This window comes from Cyanistes caeruleus, chromosome 1 (assembly GCF_971803275.1).
Source record: "Cyanistes caeruleus chromosome 1, bCyaCae1.hap1.1, whole genome shotgun sequence".
NCBI lineage: Eukaryota > Metazoa > Chordata > Aves > Passeriformes > Paridae > Cyanistes > Cyanistes caeruleus.
In genome coordinates, this window is record NC_141701.1 from 106,229,961 (window position 1) to 106,249,895 (window position 19,935).

Consider the following 19,935-nt stretch of genomic DNA (forward strand, 5'->3'; position numbering starts at 1 on the left):
GCCGATCTCAAGGTGATGAAGCACTGTTTCGTCTTCCCCACTCCGCCGGCTGGGGAGGGTGACCCAAATCATTCTTTCTCCATAATAATTAATTAAGAGTAGTAGAAGCGAGGGTGACGCCGGGTACGGCTCTTGGCAAGAGCCTGCATAATAAGAGTCCTTGGATTGTGTTCTAGGTTTAAAAGGTGGAACTTCAGTGACAAGCTTGCACGTCCTCTTGTGAGTCGTTCTAGCGAGTAAATATTTTCAGTGTTATTTTTATTTAAAGGAATTTAATCAAACGCACCGCTTTGCTTTATTTAATTTATTCATGAGAGTATGTTTACATTTGATGTGTGAAAGAGTACCGGTGATCAGCTTATTTAAATCACCGCCTTGGAAAAAGCTCCTCGTTGGTACCATCAGCCCGTCCCGACTTTCTCTGTCTTACGTGATTGATGGTATTCCATCTATTTCGGTGCAGCCGCTGGAACGGATTTGAGGAAAGCTGTGCGATCAGCGGCCCACGCACTGGTTTGGCTTAGAAGGGAATGCGGCAAGGGTCTCACCTGGAGCCGGTGGGGGCGAGTACCTCTCACCGGGATGACAACATTTGGGATCCGCTGCAGGAAAACCGAGGGCACGATCAGCCTTAAGGAACATTCTGTCCCAACAGAAAGCACGCAACGACGAAAACAGCTGCTTTGAAAGCTGTGGTCTTTTAATATTTGAATGTAAAAGAGAGAATCGACACTCACACACACGCACCAGAAAAATCCACAATTACATTTCATCCTTTCAAGCGCTTCTCCGCCGTTCCTCGCCTAGGCAAAGCGAATAGCCTAGGGACCTTCTCGGGAGCATCCCCGCCGCTCGGCCTGCCCTGCCCTCCCCCTCCCGCCCCCGGGGCTCAGAGGAGCGGAGGGCGCTCCCCGAACCGCAGCCGGGGCCCCTGCGGGGAGCGGGGTTGGGGTGCCCTAAAGGGGAGCGGCTGCGGGGAGCCGTCCCGAGGGCCGGCCGCCCCCTCCCCACCCTGCGGGCGGCCAGAGCCCTCCCCTTCTCTCCCTGCCTCCCCTCTCTCCCTCCCTCCCTCCGTCCGTCCGCCCGTCCCTCCTCCTCCTGCTGCTGCTGCCGCCCGCCTCCGCCCCCTCCCCCGCGGCCGGGCCGGGCCGGGCCGGGGCCCTTGACGTGTCCCGGCGCCGATTGGCCGCCGGCCGATAGGATCTCCGCGGCCCCGCGTTAAGGCGGGGGAGCGCGCGGCGGCGGGAGCAGAGCGCTCCCGGTATCCCGGCTCCGCCATCCCCGGCCGCTCCTCCCGCCCGCCCCGTCCGGGCAGCGCCGCAGCGAGTCCCCGCACAGCGGCCATGGAGTACACGCCGCCCCCCAAGCCGCAGCTCTCCTCCCGGGCCAACGCCTTCTCCATCGCAGCCCTCATGTCGAGCGGCAGCTCCAAGGACAAGGAGTCTCCCGAGAGCACCATCAAGCCTCTGGGTGAGTGGGGACCCGGGTGACCGCCGGTGTCCGTGGGGTGCGGAGCTCCCGTCCGTCCGTCTGTCCCTGTCCGCCCTGGCTCGCTCTTCCAGCGCTCCGGCAGCCGGGACGGGCAGCGGCTCGTCCCCCCTGCCCGAAGGTTTCCCCTGCAGAGGGAAAAGCAGCACCACCTAAGCTTGAAGGTTGAGTGCCTTCATCACCCACGGTCATTTTTGGGCGCGGCTCTTTATAGCGTAAAGAGTTTCCTAAATTCCTCCAGTTTCAGTTATGCCTCTTATTCATTCAGCTTCGCCATTTGTAGAATAATCCCGCTCTCTAAGGTAGCTCAATTTCTCATCGCTGACATGAAATTAATCTCTTAAATATTTATTGCAAATCCACCCGGGTTCTGAAGTCAAATTAGAGACTTTCCGTCGTAGTACGTAGACTTACAAGGGGTAGAAAAACTTGTGTGTAGAACTGAAAATCCCTTCACTCCACAGTTGCTCGATGTAGGCTCATATGGGCTGTTTTGCTCTACACAGACCGGGAGTTTTTTGTAAGCGCTTGGGATTTTCGGGTAAGCGATTCCGCTTCTATTTGGTTGCCTCGATTCAGAATCCTGAAAAGCTTTTAAAAACCATTAACATCTTCCCTTCCTCCCCCTCTCCAAGATTCTGGGGTTTGTCATCCTTGCGTGTATCCAGGAGTTCGCAGAAAACTACAAAATATGTGTTAAGCTTTCAGGGCGCCAATGAACAGGATTACACTCAATCTTAAAAGAATTTAGAAAAGGCAGCTCCTCAGTGTCTGCTGCACCTAATCAACTGTCTCAGAAGATTTCACATAGTTTAGGGATTCATTGTGAACTTCAGTTTTAAGTCTGGGCGCTAATGTAGGCCGGGAATGTTGTATTATTCCCGGTAGGCGTATTTACATGGGCTTGTGTTGAACTTAGTGGGGATTGTTGTTTTGTTGGTTTTGGTTTTGTTTTGTGTTTTTTTTCTGAAAACTCTAATTTAACTTTTGAATTTTTTTTTTAAGCCCTTCCCTCACGTCGTTCAACCAAAAATCAGAACGACTGCCTGTGACTCGGTTTTTATTAACTGGAGCTTTAGGCAAAACCTTTCCCTGGAGGGCCAGGGCGCGTTCGTGCTCCTCCCGTTCTTTGGCGCCGGGCGGCGGATCCGTCGCCGCGTCCCGGTGCCGCATCTGGGGCCGGGCAGAGCCTTCGCAGCCCCTCTGCCTGCTGGCCTCGCCTCCGGCCGAAGCTGCCAGCGGAGCCGCTGAAGCGCCCGGAGCCTCCCGGGGCCTGCGGGGGTGGGCGGGAGGCGGCGGCGGCGGCCACGGCACCCGCGCACGGTGCGCGGCCGCACGCAGCTCCCCCGGAGCCCGCTTCTCCAAAGGAGCGGCTTCAGTGTCAGCAAACCGGCTGTGAGAAAGGCAGACCCAGTTTTCCGCGAGGGTGAGCCCGTGGCCGCTGTTCAATTAGTGTTTGGGCTTCGCTTCCCCGTGAAGGAAGCGCGGAGGCTGCGCGGCCGCGCTCGGGCTCCTTTCGCCTTGCGCTCTCTGACAGCGGCGCAATCCAGGAGCAGCCTCCCGTGGTTCCTATATATATATATATATATATATATATATGTGTGTGTGTGTGTGTGTGTATTTAAAATAGCTTGTCTTGGTGGTCGCGTTGTCCTGGCTGAATCATCTCTCTCTCTCTCTTTCTCTTTCTCTCTCTATTTCTTCAAACCCTGCAGAACAATTCGTTGAGAAATCCTCCTGCGCCCAGCCTTTGAGTGATTTATCCAGCCTGGATCCTCACGGGGATTTTAGCAGCAGCCCTTCTTCCCTGTGCACCGAGCCCCTCATCCCCACCACCCCCATCATCCCCAGCGAGGAGATGGCCAAAATCTCCTGCAGCCTGGAGACCAAAGAGCTCTGGGACAAGTTTCATGAGCTGGGTACCGAGATGATCATCACCAAATCCGGGAGGTAAGGCTGGGCAGCCCCGGGGTTTCCCTCTGGGCATCTTTCGAAAAGCGGCTTTGGACGGGGATAAAAACGTCAAAGTTAGCGAGTCCCCGCAGTTCTTTTGTACGGGCAGAAGGGCAGGGCTGGGTTAAGGCGAGGAGGAGGAGGAGGAAGGTGAAGCCCCGTTTTGCCCAGCCCGGCGCTGGGGGTGCGGAGCGCGGAGCCCCGCGGGGCACAGGGAGAGGCGGCCGGGGCCGGCAGCGAGGTGCGGGCAGGCTCAAATCCATCCCGGCCAGCCTGGCTGCAGGGAAGAAGTGGCGCTTCCCTAATAATCAGGTCTGTGACTAAAATCCCGCGGTGATTTCGAGGCGCTGGGTCGGTGCAGAGCGAGGGAAACGCGGGGTCTCGATTCTGTCAGAGCTCGCTTTAGTTTGTTCTTTTCTCTCTTGCAAAAAGACGCAAAAGAATTCCAGGCTTTCTTCTTACATCGAGCTATGCCGTTTTCTTCAGTAAAGCTTGTGGGGTTTGGATCAGTCAAACACAGTCCGGAGGAGCCAAATATCTTTTCGAGTTTTTTTAATCCCCAAAGTTACTTTTTATTAACGGAGTTGCCTGAAATTGCTTTGTTTTTTTTCCTAACTGGTGGGCTCTATAGGTATATGTTTGGGGTTTTTTTGAATAGGTATAAAACATGCAATTTAAAGCTCAAAATTTTAAACCGTCAAAAATAATTTATATCTTTATTTTTAAAAAATTATTTATTTGTTTGTTTGTTTAATTCTTTATTTCTGGTCTATGCGAAAACCTTACATTTTAAAACTGTGTTTTCTTGAAAGTTTCATACAGAAGATAAATGTTTTAGTTTTGAAAATTCCGTTCAAAAACATTGGGAGCAGGCTTAAGAAAACACTCATGTGAAATATGTGAGAATAACCACGGAAATAATTTCTGGAATATTTCCCTTACAGTAGTATGGATCTTGTAAAAAATAAATAATGAAAAGAAAATTCAAGTTTCTAAGTATCTGTACTTTAGCTACAACTATTTGCTGACATCGTTGTGTACTTTTAACAGGAAATAGTATATTTCTCCTTTACTTTTTCACCTTTACCATATTTTTCTTTTTGCTTCCAAATATCATTTCGATTTCAAGCTGCTTTTTTTCTCTTTATTAGAGAGACACAAGATTTAACTCCCATTATGTTAAAGCAAAATCAATAGATGCCCTAAGATTTTCAGGGGATTTAAATATAATTCTTACTTTTAACAGCTTTTCAAATGCTCTCTTATTTCTGATTTTGCCCAAATATTTATTTTCTGATTTGCCCTTTTTTTTCAGGAGAATGTTTCCTACGATCAGGGTTTCTTTCTCGGGAGTGGATCCTGAGGCGAAATATATTGTGTTAATGGATATCGTTCCTGTGGACAATAAAAGATATAGATATGCCTACCACAGGTCTTCCTGGTTAGTGGCTGGAAAAGCTGACCCTCCTCTCCCTGCAAGGTTTGTAGATTTATTGCTGGTCTTTTATTTATCTTTTTTTTTTTTTTTCCCCAAAAATATCTTGCATTATCTTTTCATTCTGTTTACAAACAGTACTCTGAGATTTTGAGTCCATGTTCAACAAAGTTGGTTACAAAACTCTGATTGCAATTTTTGTGTTGCAGAATCTGGCCTCAAATCTCTGCTTGAGGTTTGATTTCTGCTGAATATTCCAAGATATGCAGAATTTGGTTAAGAGTTCTTTTATATCTATTGTTTGTTTGTTTGTTTGTTTGTGTTAAATGGAGTTTGTCATGATTCAGATAAGAAAACTTTAAAAAGAAATAGAACTGATTTGTCTCTTGGATTTGCCTCCCCAATATTTGACCTCGTAATTCAAAGCAATCCAGGCACTACCAGCCAAGCCAAAGTAGAAATAAATTGCAGCTCATTGCTGTTTATGCTTGAAATTATATTATTTCTGTAACATATCCAGCATTTATAGGTTAGCATTTGCTAACCAATGATTTTATTCTTGATTTTAATCATCTATTGGGCAGCAGGCAAAGTACAGAACAGTTTCTCGGCACAGTTACTTTTCTTTTCATTAAGAAATCATGAAATATTATGAGACATTAGGAAAAAAGCCCTCTGTAAAATAAATTCCCTTTTCTTTACAGAAACATGCTTCAGAAATTTTATTTCTAAAGTCATTCCATTAATGTAATTAATGACTGATTCCTTTAAGCGCTGGGCAACTGAGGCTGCAGGGCTGGGCTGTACAGTGGGAGGGCACTTCAGAGGAGACCCACACTTCATCGTGTTCAGGCCAGCACTTCTGTACCTACTTCAGTCCCCAAGTCCAGTAAGACTGCAGCACATGTCGAAAGGCTTTGCTGAGTCAGAGCTGGAGATATGGAAATAACGCGGATGCCTCTCTGGCTTCAAAGAACCTTCTTGCAGAGGGCTCCACACAGGAACACAGATCTGCTCCAGGTGGCTTAGCCCAGGGTTAAGAACTTGCTTATTACAGGGGCAGAAATTATAAGTGAAACACAAGAAATGGAAACAATTTTTTTTTGATGTGTGAGTATAGGCACCAAATTCTGCATGATTTCCTTATATAAATCATTGAATTGAAATCTTGGTGACTCTGGTGATCTCTGGAAGGCTGTTCAGGGAAGTAAACAAACAAAAAGCGCAAGCTGAGAAGCTGTGATTAAAGACAGCAACCTAGGAGTTATGTCTGCTTTGTTTTCATGGCCAAAAACTCCTTCTTGCAGTGCGGTTAACGTCTGAGGGCTTCGTTTGACGTATTGTAATGGGCACTGATCAAAACCCAAAGAGAAAACACTGATCCTGCTCCAAAGGAGTCAGCATCAAAAGAAGAAATAACAGAAGAACAGAAATAGTTTTAAGGCAGGGTTTCCCCCTTCTTATTTTTCTGTTCACGCCCCTTTTGGGATACCTTTAAATAGATTTCTAATTGGCATTCTTTCTGGCATAGACTCGCTCAACAAGGAAATAACTAGAACGTAAGACAAGAGACTGGAATAATTAGCAATTGCCTTACTGAGTATTGGAAAAAACCTTCTTGAAGTTTAATAGTCATTTTTATTGTACTGTGGTAACTTTGTGAGCCCCCAGCAGATCAGTGTTCCTATGTGCAAATGCATGTGTCTGCTGTTCCATTTTCAGGATGCTTTGCTCCTGTGTGTGAATGTACATCTTTCCTGCCTCAATTGCAGGATGCTTAGTTACACAGACTATTGATCTCTGATCATTCATGCACTTTTTCCTCCTTACACTTTGATGAGGAAAAGGGTGCCAAGAAGTTCAACGTGCCAGTGTTTGCAGTACCAGTGCTTCTCCTAGAGTGTTAATGCATCTTTTCAGGTGGGAGGCCTCAGTCTTGCTTGAACAGATTAAAAGTAGTTCTCCTTCCATCTTGAAACAAGTTTGGTCCTGCTCCAGTAACAGAAACCTTTAAAAAAGTTATGATTTCTTGTCCTCCAAAGGCAGGGTTTTAGCTCTCCCTGCTTGAGGAACGTCAGAGAGGTGTGTGTGTGTTTAGTGTCTGGGCACTGGTAATGAGGTACTTGCTCCCCACACACATCACTGCCTGCCTCTGCCCAGGCACAGTATAATTCATGAGTTGCATTGTGTCTGGGTGTAAGACTTTGCAGGACTGAACCAGTTCGATGGTTTTACTCTTTCCATTATAAAAATAACTTTCAACATCACGACAGTTTTGTAGGGTTGTTTTTTTTTTGTTTGTTTTTGTTTTTTTTTTTAAATTAATAAGTATTCTGTGATTCTGTTTGAAAGATTAGCCCTTCAGGGAACTTTCTATTAAAACCAGTTTTATCCTTGTCTTCCTGCTGTCAATGTTGAAGACAAGTTTATGTTGCAATGAACAAGTTTATGTTGCAATGAACACTTAAATAAAAATACTTTTCAGAAAGTCTTTTGTAAATCTTCTAAAGTGGTATCTGGGGATAGAGTTCCTATGTGATATTTTGTGTTTGCCTTCCACATTGTTAAGACTGTGTGAAACATCAGTTCAGTAAGTTTCAGCATGTACCTTTATTTGATCTTCTTCCATTATTGCCTCATTTCTTTCACTCAAAAGTTTGTTACTATTTTTTTTTTAAACTGTATTTGTCTCTATAATTTGTTTAATGAACTTAATGTTTACAGACATATGGAGAACTCTAGGCAGGAAACCTTTAAAAGGTATTATATTTTGAAAATTATTTGAGACATTATGGTAAATAAAAGTAGCATGCATGGGGCTTGTGGGACCAGACCAGCTGTTAAACTAAATAGAGGGAGTGCGGTGTTGCATTCCAAAATACACAAGAAAGAAGCAGTACCCTTATATCGTGAAACATTATATACTGCAGAGCAAATGCACATCCAAATATGGCTCCTAAATCCTTTGTGAATCGAAGCGAGGAGCCCCTCACATCTGGCTGGCCTTAGGCAGCAGATACCAGACAAACTTCTGGGAGAGCCTCGTGTGCCGCGCTGGAATGTGCGCATTTATCTCGCTGGCCTGTTTGCTCGTGCTCACTCCTGGTCTTGCCAACTTCTGCTTCAGAAACCACTCTGTCAAGTGTTCAACACTCTTCCCCGAGGTGTGCAAGCTCTGGCTGTGGGAGAAGTGTGGGAAATAAGTTTAGGTCACCAGATGGAACCCCGGGTTGCAGTGGGATTGTTGGGGTGTAGCGAATGGGTAAAGAAAAGTAAGGTCTGTTACTGCTTTTCAGTAATTGACATTCTGGTGCCCATCCTTCAGTGACCTTCCTCTTAGCACTCTGCTTACAGGCACTTGGTAGTTTTAAAGCAGTGCCCAGCATTAACAATGCTGATGGTGTAAAACAATTGTACTCAGCTTTTCAGCACAGGGAGGTCTTTACTCATTCCCTGCACATATTTGAAATACTTTGGCTTCTTGGTCCCAATTAGCCAAACCTTGCTGAGTCTGATGCTGTGCTCACAGTAAACATTATTAGCTATCCAGACATTCAAAATTAGGAGTCAGGCTCAAAAAAAGAAAAAAAAAAGTCACAAGAGGCTGGCTGAAAAGTTGCAGGGCATCTTTGGAACTTTTTGTTTTGCCTTCTCTAATTCGGGGTTCTAAATATTGACATTTTCACAGTTTTTAGAGGAAGACAAAGCTAATTTTCATGATAGCTAAGATTCTTTTGACATAACATGATTCTAGGTCTTGGTATTTCAGATACATCCCCATTTTTCGAGAGCTTTGCAATGCAAGCAGTAGAGTTGATAGCAGTGAGGACGCCTGCATGCTAGGAATATTTTATTGTGACAGGAATCCTGGCTCAGCATCCCTCCCATGGACATAGCTAGAGCAGCCAAGCTGTGCTTTGGATCAATGTAAGGAAAACATCCTGCACATCTGAGGCGAGCTGTGCTGGTAAAACTTTGGTTTCACTGTGTCTTGGGGATTCTGCTGGCAAAAACAGAATACAGGATCAAATCTCCTTCCTCTTTGAGCAACAGGGCTATTCTCCCCAGTGTCTTTGCTATGGGCATTCCTTGATTAGGGATCAGCATGCTCTACTGGAGAGTTACGCCCCACCATTTAGTGGTTTTTCCATTCTAAAATCGTAGCTCAACAACAAGGACAAATGTTTATCTTCCTAACCTAGCAGCTCAGTTCTGCCCCACCCACCTAATGGAAGAAAGTCATTTGTGTGGCTAAAGACATCACCCAAAATGAGAGTCAGGCCCTCAGTGAGTGATAACCAATGCAGACAGCAGCAAAACAGGGCTGGCTTGCACTAGCTGAAGGTCTAGTCCAGCTCTTAATTTGCCATCACAAAAGAAGAGTTGAGTTCATAATTTCCGGCAATACATTATTCCTATAAAATCATTGCTCTTAAATAGTATGGCACTTGTAATTAGTGTAGTTGTGATATATATATCACTGTATCTGCATGTCTTCTTCCTTCCTTTTCTTCTGCTTAATTTCCCAAGTGTAGGACTGTTAATAGCAGAGCTGCAACTGATTTTTCATGTCAGACCACTGTGTTGGACTGCAGCCTTCAACCTCTTATAAACAGACGTCACCACAGCGAATGTGTGATCGAGTGCAGGTTAAAATCATTATCACGGCTTAATGTTACATATAAAGAAAAATGCATTTTTATCTGCATTCCCCCATTATCTCTGTAATGACACCATGTTTTTTCTCTTGGAGTTGTAGTCATTGTTATTTTAAGTGCTTGTTAGTACAGCTGTGGGGAAAGACGTGATCAATTTTTCATTTGGGAAAAGACACAACAGGGAATGTTAAAGTCTCCATTTTAGATAGTGGGATAAAAAAATAAGTATGGTTAAGGAGCAGTCTAGCACTCAGACACAGGATTCTCAATTATGTTTCAGTGAATTAAATAATACTTTACTGCTTTACTGTCCTTCATGAATAACTTTATTTCAGGAATTCATTTATTTGGGGGGAGATGGTGTCATGTTCTAGCAGCAGATTTGTATTACCCTAAGCTCTCCAGAAGTCCATGCCCGTGAAAACACTGCATATCCTGAAAGCAAAATGATATGTGCATTTTAACTTCATACAGAATTGGTGCCCACAAGCACACCAGCCCAGAGGAGAGATTTTATTTTGAGCAGGCATTTTCCCTGTGTTTTTTAGGTTGTATGTGCACCCTGATTCCCCGTTCACAGGAGAGCAACTGCTGAAGCAGATGGTGTCCTTTGAAAAAGTCAAACTCACCAACAATGAGCTGGATCAGCATGGCCATGTGAGTAGCTCTATGGGGGGGAAAGGGAAAAGAAATAAACCAAGGAATTGCTTGCTTGTGCCACAGGGCTAAACGGGAGAGAGACTGCCACGGAGAAAGGCTGCCATGGCCCCCATGGTACACCTCTTTTAGCCGGCCCTTCATACCACAGTGGTGGAAGATGTTGCGTGAAGCTTGAATGTATTTGGTTTAACACATTTAAGGGTACTTTTGTATTCCTTTGTTGCTGAGGAACAGGCAGCTTTCAAGTCAGGATTTTCTGTAATATTTCATAAGGTAGAACCTGGATCAGTGTTTCAAATCATCCTTCTACTTCCATTAGAGGAAAAACATCCATCAGGGGCAAGTTCAGGGTGGAGCTGAGCGTCAGAGCAAGGGGTAGAAGGAAGGTAGGTGAGCCTTTTGTTGTGCTTCTGCTTGCATTTTGCTGTGACTTGTCAGTATGCTCTGCCACATGCTGTGGCCAGCAAACCCACGTGCTTGGAAACTCCCTACAGGTCACTTCAGGCCACCTGTTAGGGTTGGGTCTGTCAATAACAGCTCTTTTACTTCCAGACTCGTGGCAGCATGGGCTCAGAGTCAGAAGCAAATACTGACCTGACACCAAAGCAGGGTCTATTGAATTATAAAACATAAATGTACCTCAATTGCCCTTGAAATTACTGTAGGCTAACTGCAAGTCAAGGTGCCACAGGGTGGTCTTGGGCCTCTGAAGGAGACAGGTCCCAGATTGGTGCCAGTTCGTTGTCACAAGTCCTGAGGCTGGATGATGGTAAATAGGATTGAGAGGTGCTTGCCATGGGCTCCTGCTATGCTCCATCAGTGGGGACAACTCCTTTAGTTACCTGACTACCCAGTGGTAGGTGGTAAGAATAGGTATTGTCTGTCCTGTCCTCTCCATAAAAGTACCTATAAAGTACAGGAATGTCTAGATAGAGCTTCCATATTTCAAAGAAAGAGCTAAAATAGTTGCTTCTGGGCGTGGTGAGTCTCTTAGGGAAGGCAGAAGGAGCAAGGGGATGGATTTGAAAGGATTGTTGGCAGAGAACAGGGCAGTTCAGAAGAACAAGCATAAAGACAGTGTTAGTAAATGAGGTGTTGGGAAGAGAGGAATGATTTTGAATTCTAAAGCATGGGTAGGGGTAATGAATTCGTTCAGCTGAATAATTGCAGAATACGATGTATCAGAAGTCCCTAGTGTGGTATTTATTGCCTGGACAGTGGGATACAGTGGCTATTTGTCTCAGCTATGCTCTGTACAAATGTTTCTCATCCAAAAGAGAATTTTCACTCATTTCACAAACTGAGAATTGAACCACAGCCATGCTCATTTAAAATACATCCTGGAAATAACAGCATCAAAAATAGCTGAATACCCCAAACAAATAAACAAAGGAAAGCCCAGATAGATGCCTCTGTGTTGTTCTTTTGTAGAGATCCATATGTGGGTATATTGTTCTTGAACCCAGCTCCAACCGTTGTTCCCTTCAGGACTAGCGGAGAATGGTTTTGCTTTTTTCCTCTCTTTTATTTCATAATCTGTAGAAGGGCAAAGCTGAAGATTTGTGGGCTCTATCACCGAGTGATGATAGAGCAGTATACGTGAGCACTTAAAAAGAAGCATTTTTCATCATAACAGGGGCCATGTGTGCCTCTAATAAAGGGCTCGCAGCAGTATATTGCAAGCTAGTTAGGAGAGCTGCAGTTCCCAGAAGCCCAGAGGAGTAGGAAGAAGAAGTAGGTCTGAGGAGCTGTCGGGAATAGAGACATGTGGCAGAGCAAGAAGATGTAATCGTCTCAAATAGAGGCAGCAGGAGAAAATGATCCGTAGTGTTTGAGATGCGCCTTCCCATTAATTTCCAGAGACGCAGAGGTCGATCCCGTTCTTTACACAAAGGCTCTGGACAGCCAAGGACAATGGAAACTTTTGTGTGTTCAGTTAAGCCCTGAAGTCTTGATCCTGTGTTGAGATTTGAGTGACAGGTGTTACCCCTTCACAGAGCACTCTCTTTTAAATATTTTGTGGGGGTTTATGTTCCAAATGAGGCCGTCAGGTTTTACGTGCTGCCTTACTGAAGCTATGCAAATGCCATCATTGCCATCAGTAGAATTAAGGATGGAATCAGTCCTCTGGAGCCTTTAAGGAGGATTCACTGTGCTATGGTCCATGGCATTTCCAATCTCCTGTGAATGAAGAGAAGAAGAGAGCTGAAACTCCTCCTAAAATCTCTCCCTTCAGTTTGAAAGAGCCAGTCTTCACTTTTTAATTATATTCGATAAGGTGTGTTGGTTCCTGAGGAAGTTTGGATGACGCCTTTAAATACCAGTTACAGGTATGGAAAATGAATCCAACCTAATTCCAGTTTGTTCTAGTTGCTTGCTTTCTTCACCATCCAGAAGACAGTTTGGGGTGTTAAGGTAATTGTGGTTTATTTGCAGGGTGGTTCACTTCCTGAAAAGGAATCTGTAGAGAGGAGAGGCATTTGTTTGTTCTACCATATGTTTGTTTTCTCGTGTTCCGAGACTTTTGGAGTTGGCAAGCATTTCTGATGTGTACCTCCAGCAGCATGTGTAACCCCAGAGTTATGCACATATTCTCCCCAAGCCTCAGGCACAAGTCTTATCTCTGTGTGCACGGCATACAGCTCACTCCATGGAAAAACTTTCAGATATCCTTACCAGAGAAAGGAAATGACTCCTATCTTTAGATTTTTACAGCCAAGCAAGTAATTGCCATTTTCCTGACTGCGAAATATTTATGAATGCGACATTTTCCCCCTAGTTTTTAGTGATATTTTTCATATCGAGTGCTTTCTTTAGGACGTTTCATTGCCCTTCATTGGAGTGCCATCATTTTTGATTTATGGTGAGGTGAACCATGAGTGTACACATTATTGTAATTGTTTTTTTGGCATTTACTCAAACACATGAATCTATGCAAAAGCAAACTCAAAGCTGTGAACATGTTTAATAAATAACTGTGAAAGCAGGGTGTGTGGAATATCCACTCCACACACTCCAAGGAGTTATGCCCAAGTTTTTTTTTAGTCAACCAGATAGAAGTTAGGAACCCCATGCTTTCAGAAAGAAAACTTTACATGGTAATGCTATTATTTGGTGAATATGGAAGCTTCATTCACAGCACAGTTCCTGAATTCAAAACCACCTTGGAATTTTGCAGCTGGCATCCAGATTGCCTCTGGTGACTGGTCTGTAGCCAGTGTGAGCCAGATGCCTACAAACCTGCCTGACCTTACAGCAATCAGGATCCAGTAAGAAGGTATCCTGGTCATCTCCCCTGCCTCAGGCTGTCAGCACAAAGGTAGATGGGGTAGCTGGGGGCCTCTGGCTGCCAGCAACTGTGTGCAGGGGGGTTGCCATGAATATATGGGCACCTGATGTATCTCTTGGGACATGCCAGCAGGATTGTCACTGAGTTGGCATAAGGGATTTTCTGATAGCTACATCATGCAGGAGTGGACTGCTTGGACTTTGAGGCCACTCTTGGAGACTACTCTGTGAGGAGCACCCTATGGATCTAACTCCTTTGGGCTATTTTTATATGGTCCTAACTCAAGAAGTTGCACAGGTATTAAGGAGAGTCTTTGTATATCATCAGCAGCTTGTGTGGAGGTACAGGTGGAAAACTACACATACAGACCCTCACATGAAGGAAATGTTCACATTTACCTTGGTCATGGGTCTTTTGTGACCTCCTGGCTGCATTCGGTACTTGTTTTGTACATGAACGACCAGACTTGCCTCTGGTGGGAGTGGGAAATGCAGAGTACCACAGCAAGGGTATGTGCATTCTATTTTTTGGAAAATTTTCATAAGGGATTACACAGTTTTGTTTGAGAAATGTAGTTCCTTTATCAAAATTAGCATTCAGAGAGGAGTGAAAGGAAAGGGCATGTGTGGGAGCTGCTCTCAACATTTTTTTTTCTTCCTTCCACCTGAGTGCTGCTCAGATGTAATGCCTTGGTGTGGACATCATGGCCATGGAAGGCAATGGAAAGCACCAAAGTCTGTGGGCTAACCTCTCAGTAAGCTCTTCACCATCCACACACCCTGCTTTAAAATGTCTTTTCCGTCTGCTTAGAGCACTCCAAGTAACTAGGATGGCAAGACAAAATTTTACAAAGAGAAGGAAAAGCGCTAAGGATATTAAAGGCAAGGTCCGTGGCCATTGTGTTTGTTCCTATATAAAATGGTAAAGTACTTTGAAAAAGGACCTGAGCTGGTTAAAGCAAACATGCAACACTTTCAGGATGATGGTTCACTGTCATTTTAATGTCTTTCTTGTTGCTGTGTGCCTCCCCTCAATGTCACAGTGTGAATCTTGGCAATATTTGGCCCCAAAGGAGCAGCAAAGAAAAAAACTGATGGATATTGTAGCCATGATAGAGCTGTCTCTGTGCTCTCCACTGCAATGCCATGTGCAACCTTCCTCATTGACTTAGCATGAAATACTGCACCGCTCCTGCTATATTTCAGCTGAAGTTAACGCTTCCTGAGGAATGCACATTAGCTATTCCAGATGTACGGAGCTGACTGTAATGTCGTTATGGCCCCTGCAAAATAGAACCACCCACACCATTGCCAATTTTGTCTTGTGACTGTGATTATATCCAAAACAAGGGCTGGTGTGAGCTGAGCTCTGTATTTAATTCTTATATTGTAATACTGTGGTTAGAGGCCGCCAAACAGGCCTCCAGCCAGTGGTAACTGAAGCAAGGGGGGACTCTTGGTTTGACTCCAGTGAACGTTGAAATTGGTTGGTTGGTGCTTAGGTTTAGAATTGTTTTGGGAGCTCGTAAACAACTATTAATGAGGATAGAATAGCAAAACCCAGTCATTTGGGGGTTCCATACTGGTTTCCCTCCTTGCTCGCATTTTTGGTAGTCTGCGGTGAGGAGCAGTTCCGAAGGAGTTTGTTTTAAAGGTTTGCCACAGTGAAAGGCTACGTGGAGTTTTACTTTTGGTCAGACGGTTTGTGCTGCTGCTGGTAGGTTTTTGGATGGGTCTAATTTTTTCCGTCTTTTTTTTTTTTTTTTTTTTTTTTTTTTTTTATGAGGGATTTGTGACTATTTCATTCTGCACCTGCGCATTTTTGCAAGTGGGGACTCTTGGCCATTACCTTTCAGGAGTTACATATTCACACCTGCCAACCAGGGCACACTCTGGCAGTGACTAATTCTGTATGTAAAACACCTCACCTGTAGGAACAGGTATTTACACCGCAGGAAATGCATGCTCACCAGTGGCGTAGGAGTGAGAGGAGACTAGCTCCTGGAATGCCTGCTTTTCCACCTTCATTTCCTGGAACTGCCCAAAGGAGCTGGAGAGTTTGCTCTGAAAGTCAGCCCCTGGCTGGTTAGATTTCAGATGCTTCCCCTGCAGTGTTAATTAGATCTTCCCTCCCCCAGCCACCCCCCGCCATGGTTTAATAGCCTTTGAGGGCCCTGTCAACCTTCCTCTCAGGACGGTGCTCTGTCATTCTTCCTTGCAGATCATTTTGAACTCCATGCACAAGTACCAGCCAAGGGTCCACATCATTAAGAAGAAGGATCACACAGCTTCTTTGCTAAATCTGAAATCAGAAGAGTTCAGAACATTCATCTTTCCAGAGACAGTTTTTACTGCTGTTACTGCCTACCAGAATCAATTGGTGAGTAGAGTTGCTAATTTCTACAGATGTAACTAGATCCCACCCTGCTGAAAACTCCCTTCTGCCCAATCTAAACTAGGAAAATTTCTGCCATTACCTACCTTTCCATGCCAATCTTATTCACATTCACAAATAATTCCTGAATATACAGTAGTAGTACAGACTTCAAAGAGCGGTAAGGACTACTCATGAGAGTAAAAATGGCAAGTAGGAGGCTTTCTTTTGTCTTCCCCTCTGTCTATACAAAGCTGCTTGCATATTAACATTTAGTCATTTTCTAATTATAGCTCATTAAAGAACTGTTCTTATTTGCAGTGATATTTCATGCCACAAGCTATGAAGCTGAGAGAGATTCTGGTTTGCACATGATGATTTCACGGGCTGAAAAAGTTGACTAATTAAGCTGTAAGGCTCAAACGTAAGGAAAATCACTCAGAGATATGCTTTTCAGAGGCTGCCCAGATTACATCCAGATGTTTGAATTTCAATTTGCATGCCAGTGAATAATAATATATACAAAATGGAGGAGATCATAACAATGGATTGCTAATGAGTAATTTTAGGAAGTCTATAAACAATCAGAGAACAGAGGCTCTGCTTGATGGTGGATTGGGCTTTAATATTAAAGTCAGTGGAAGTACATTCTTGCCTTCTGTGTCATTCAGAGCATGTTTGAAGGGCTTACTGACTATGGTAATTCAAAAAAACCCACCTATTTTGCTCCTTAGTTCCCTCAAGTTAAGAAAAATACAGGCACTGTCCAAATATGTGGGTAGGCAGCATCACAGAGTTAATGTACCTGCTGGATTGTTTAAAGTAGGCATTTTCTAATATGAAGCAAATAAATTTTGAAATGCTATGAATAAAATGAAACTAAATCATAGGGTGCCAAGGAAGCTCTGAAGATAATATTAGTAATATTAAGTCAGTCCTTATGACAGACCCCACATCCTGTTTTAAGGCTTTAATGTATTGATTTAGACTTAGATTTGTATCTGAATGCTGTAGAAAACACACTCAGAACCTGGCAATCTCAAGAAAATAACGTTTGGACAGGCAGCTAGATTTTTCCATGTAACTTTCTTTAGAAACCAGCAAAATACTAACAGGCACAAAACCAGCTAAACCCAGAATTTATTTCTGTAGGATGGATTTGTGTCTACAATGATATTTACACTAGAGATGTTTCTAAACTAACCTTCCCAAAGCACATACATTGAGTCCTGGAAAATTTCTCAATGGAACATCTCCGGAACCCCTAGAGGTTGATGTTGTCATTTTATTTATGACTAATGAAAATGGAGCCTTTTTTCATTTTTGCCATTTCTTTCAGAACTGTTTTAAGGAGGGATTGATTACATTTCTGGAGGTTATTAGATAAAAGCTAAATACATTACACTTTCAACAAACTATCTCATAATTTAAGATTTAAAGGGCATGCATTTATTTAAACAGTCAAACCACTGCCACAGAGTTGAATTGTAGGTCAGATTTCATTTTAAAATGCTTTCTAGCAGATGTTCTCTGATTGTTTGTGAGACAGTCTCTCAGGAAAAATATGGTCATAAATGATTGTGAGTCTCATCTGGCTTTGGTGGATACAAAAAGTTTCTCCTGTGATGTCATACCAAAACTTTAATATCAGGAAGATGGAAGTTTGATTGGTGAAAATATGCTCAAGAGATGAATAGACATCCTTATTGTTCTGTAGTGCAGTTGGCTTGGTGTGTCGGTGATCTCAGTCAATGGAACTAGTTAGAGCTTGTCTTTTTTCAAGGTGGTTTTCAAAATGCTGCCATAAAAATCTTCACTGGATGTGAGGCACTAACTTGCTACTCTGCAACATCACCATGAGCTGAGGGCTTATGGATGCCTTGGAAGGAGAATGAGCCAATAGCTAAATTTTTTGAGCCATTTTGAGGTTCTTGTGACAAGGCTTCAAGGTTGTTCCCACCAGTTGTACCTGAGCGATGAGACAGCCTCAAACCCTCCACCAGCACTCAGGTCCATGAGTTTTAATTAACTGGCAGGCCATTAATTAAAAAGTCAGAATTTCCCTTCATCAGCATGTCCCTTCCTCTCTGTGTTTTCCTCAGAAGACCTCTTTCTCAGAATTAAAAGTTGGGTCCAGTTGTCTCCTTTATATTTTTTTTTAATATTTTATATAAATACATATTTGTCCTCTTTATTATTTTTTTATATTGGGGGAGAAGCCACCCCATTTTGAAATATATTTGTTTGATGAGAGTGTTTCATTGTTTGAGGATTTGGAAAAGATCCCATTTCTTTTTTTCCTGAGTCTTGAGGCCCAATTATTAAAAATGAGATTGTAGCCTCTTTGATACAGACTTTTTTTGAGAGAAGTCAGGCTGACAAAGCCCCTTAATATGAAATGATTTTCATGGCCTTAAGCTAGAGTTGGTGGCATTCACTGCGCTGCAGGATGGGTCCGATGTTTTCTTTTATCACGCTCTAACACTCACTTACAATTTTAGTTTTAGCTCTAGGAAGAGGTATGGCTGGAAAATCCATATATTACAATGATGTCTCAGGTTTTATTCACCAAATCCAAATTGGTTGTATATATAGAAAATTTCACAAGAACAATGGAGCATTTTTTTTCCTGGTCCTCAAGAAACATATTGAAAACCACCGCCATTCGCCTGAAGAAGTTTCACCACAAAGAGGAGCTCAGATGTTTTGGGGCAGGAGGGATTCCTGGTCAATGAGTTGCTCAGTCAAAATGGAAAGGCTGACTGAATGACTGGGCAGGTTTATAGCTACCTTTGAAGAAGGGAGGATAGTTTTTACTCATGATCTGTGGTTTTTCAAGACTGATAGTTTCAATGGGGTTACTCCTTCAATCCACGCTCTGTCACTTTAAATCTGAGTTCTCGCCACATTTTTTCTTCCCTTCCTTAGCCTCTTTTCATATAAAGCCAGTTAAACTGCCCCTGTGTGGTCACTGGTAGGCCTGGCTGAGAACATTTCCACCCCAGTAAAAAATAAAGGTGCTAGTGTAGTGAAGCCATGGCTTCAGGCTGCTTGGGCTTGTTGAATTGGTTGATGTGCAGCTCCACCAAGCAGGCTCAGCTGTGAGCAGGGTGATTTGTGCTGCTTGTGGTAAAGAAAACCTGATTGATGCTGGGAAAGTATTTGGAAGCTGTACTGAGGTACATGGGTGGGTTTTTCATGCTCCAGGCAACAGGAAGGCTGAGCCTGCCATGCCCTTTAAGCCTTTCCACTGTCATATGTGCAGTGCACCCTGGTTTGCCTCCTCAGCTTTGCAAAGTCTCTGGAGCGGCGCACACGCACAGGGCACGCGGATAAAATTAGCAGTGAAGTCACAGGGGATGGATTGGTTAACACTTTGTACGCTGCAGTACCCTAACACTGTATTCGTGTAATGTTGCTCTTTTCTGTGTTCCCAGATAACCAAGTTGAAAATTGACAGCAACCCTTTTGCTAAAGGATTCCGTGACTCTTCCAGACTCACTGATATCGAGAGGTAATGGGGACTTTCTGTTTACTTTCCATGCAGATAAGATAAAGAGAAGAGAGGGTATGTAGGAAAAGCATCCTTTCAACTCCTGAGAACCTGTGCATTTTAACGTTATCTTGCTGCATACAGTAAGACTCCTCCACATCCTTTAAAAATGCTTATAAACTTTATGAAGAAAGAGCTGTTCTGAGTTTTGACATCTGTTCCAGTTGGGGCCAATATATTAGTCTTCCTCAGGGGGCTTCTTGAAGGAAGAAGAGGGTCAGTTTTACAACTTCAGAATGGAAAGCTTTTTTCTTATCATGCCATTTAATCCTGTTGAGAGCTGTGAATTGGGTCAATAGGAAACAAGGGCAGTGGTCCTGTGAAAAACATCTTTACAGCTCCCCACTGCTCAACATAGTGGAAAAGAGAGTGGAGAGCTCCCAAAATTCACTTCAGCAGTCCCAGACACCAAATTGGCAATTACTGCCATCAGGATGGCTCCCATAACTCCCACTCTGACAACAAAGATGCCATTTTCGTTTCACCAAAGTTGTATTACAAGCTTCACCAGGGGAAAGCTTTATCT

General features: G+C 43.8%; 1 protein-coding gene across 1 annotated transcript in view; it reads left to right on the top strand.

The window, feature by feature from the left end:
• The first annotated feature begins 1,239 nt into the window (after positions 1-1,239).
• Positions 1,240-19,935, top strand: part of TBX20 (T-box transcription factor 20) — a 39,032-nt gene continuing 20,336 nt past the window's right edge. Inside the window, exons 1-6 of the mRNA XM_086847539.1 lie at positions 1,240-1,470; positions 3,204-3,438; positions 4,757-4,921; positions 10,083-10,191; positions 15,704-15,862; positions 19,294-19,370. Coding sequence (XP_086703665.1) covers positions 1,344-1,470; positions 3,204-3,438; positions 4,757-4,921; positions 10,083-10,191; positions 15,704-15,862; positions 19,294-19,370 — 872 coding nt within the window. The 5' untranslated portion in view covers positions 1,240-1,343. The remainder of the gene's footprint in view (positions 1,471-3,203; positions 3,439-4,756; positions 4,922-10,082; positions 10,192-15,703; positions 15,863-19,293; positions 19,371-19,935) is intronic.